Below are 2,216 nucleotides of genomic sequence, written 5' to 3' on the forward strand. Positions count from 1 at the left end.
TTCATGACATGCCACAGCCCGCCTTCTAAAAAAAAAAAAAAAAAAAAAAAAAAAATTGACACGGCATCACAAAGGATGCGAAACAGTGGGCTGACGTATCTATCGCCTGTCAAATCCAAGACGCATCGTCACACCAAGACGGGCACCGAGACGTTCAACCCTCCGCAGCGTCGTTTCGTCCACATTCATGTGGACATCGTGACTCCTCAATCTATCTCCCATGGTCAATGCCTCCGCCTCTTCTTGCACTGCCTCCCCTATATCCGAATGGTTCGCCAAATTTAGCTTACCTGACCACGTCACATCAGACCGTGGCACCGCATTCACTTTACATCTGTGGACTTCCCTGGGTCCGCTGCTAGGTACCATCATCCACCACACCACCGCTTACAACCCCGAAGCTATCGGCATGGTGGAACGGCTGCACAAAATGCTGAAAACCTCCCTGATGTTCCGTTCCACCCAGGCATCATGGTGGGTCCTATTCGGCCTGCGGACCTCATCTATGCACGGTCTCGACGCCTTACTCGTCGAAATGGTTTACGGTGACCCTCTCGTCATCCCAGACGAGTTTTCCCCAAACACCTCCTCTAACGAAGACCTCAATTGGCTCAGGCGCAGTCGGAAAATTCACCCCTTGCCGACAGACCTACAAGCCAGCAAGCCGCCGATGCGTCCTCCAAGCACCTACACTCATCGAAGTAAGTCTTCCTCAAATCACCACCCCTCCCTTCGCCCTACTCAGGTCCCTTTGAAGTGGTTCAACGAAAGGAATTAAGGGCGCGGGCTACTTGGTATCAACGGATCACCTCCAGTGAGCATACCTCTAAGACGACCCCCCCACACACACACAAACACACACGCTCTCAAGGGCAGGCAGCTCGCTTAGCCATGTTGAGACCCTTTTTGAGGGGGTAATAATGTGATGTTCCTATCGTCTACATGAGGTCAGGTAAATCGCGATGCAGATTACTCGAGTGTGCTGGTGACAGCACTAGGTCAGGTCAGGAAGCATGTCGACTGCACGAAGGCAGCCTACCGACCTGTTCTCATACGGCGCTCCTAATTGGCTCACGCCTTGCACTTGATTGACTCAGTCATGCACCACTTGAACAAGTACATTTGTAGAGCCTGTAATTTTGCCAATAAAGCATTCTGCATCCAACCGTTGTCTTTACACTTTACCGATAGCTATGCCGCTACATCTGACTGCCTGACCGTCTGTCTATCCGACTGCCTGACTGCACGACTACCCGTCTTCCCGACTGCCTAACTGCCCGACTGCCCAACTGACTGATTACCTGACTGCCTGATTACATGACTGTCTGATTGAGCTTTAACTATTTATTTGTATGTCCTTCAGCCTAGCTATCTGTCTGTTTTTACTATGCCCATCTGTCTGGTATTCAGATTGACTTTGTCTTCTTTTTATCCTGTCCATGTCTGTCCTTCAAACTGTATGTCTGCCCGAGTCTTCCAACCATTTTGTCTGTTTTTCTTTTGTCCTAATTGCCTGTCTTCTAACCTTTTCTTCTGTTTCTTTAGTCTGTTAATAAATGTTGGCACCTATGGATCTCGATTTCTGTCTTTCTCTCTCTGTCTATTTTTTTTTCTGTCCATATGCCTGTGCGCCGCCTTATCTTCCCGTGTGTTTAACTCTGGTTTATATCTAGTATATCTTATATTTTTAATGGTTTATTGACTGTATGTCTCATGCAGTCAATGTTGTAGGGTCACTTAACAATGCTTTATGTACCATATTGTGATGAAGAATAAAATTGCTGTTTCTTGGTAACAAAATGTCAAATCACTATTTTTTTATGGTTCCACATATTTTCTTTCCTTCATCTCCTGTATTCTTTTCCCTTCCTTGGCTAATACTACACCATTTCTCCACTTCACGTTATCACTTCACCACTTCTCCATCACTTCACTTCAACACTTCTCCATCACTGCACTACCCCTCCTTCACTTTACCACTTCTCCATCACTTCACTTCAAAACATATCCATCATTGCACCACCTCTCCATCACTTCACCACTTCTCCATCACTTTACCACTTCTCCAACACTTCACTTCTCTATTAATTCACTTTACCATAACTTCAACAATTCTCCATCATTTTACCACTTTACTTCACTTCTCCATCACCTCACTTCAACACCACTTTACCACTTCTCCGTCATTTCACTTATCCATCACCTCACCGCTTCTT

At 46.2% G+C, this 2,216-nt stretch overlaps 1 protein-coding gene across 1 annotated transcript; it reads left to right on the forward strand.

Moving 5' to 3' along the window:
• The first annotated feature begins 220 nt into the window (after positions 1 to 220).
• On the forward strand, positions 221 to 1,066 carry LOC143039788 (uncharacterized). Its single transcript, XM_076210032.1, has 2 exons — positions 221 to 701; positions 969 to 1,066. The coding sequence occupies exons 1-2, from the start codon at positions 221 to 223 to the stop codon at positions 1,064 to 1,066; spliced, it is 579 nt and encodes a 192-aa protein (XP_076066147.1).
• Positions 1,067 to 2,216: the final 1,150 nt, after the last annotated feature.

This window comes from Oratosquilla oratoria, chromosome 27 (assembly GCF_046742065.1).
Source record: "Oratosquilla oratoria isolate Oo_2021 chromosome 27, ASM4674206v1, whole genome shotgun sequence".
NCBI lineage: Eukaryota > Metazoa > Arthropoda > Malacostraca > Stomatopoda > Squillidae > Oratosquilla > Oratosquilla oratoria.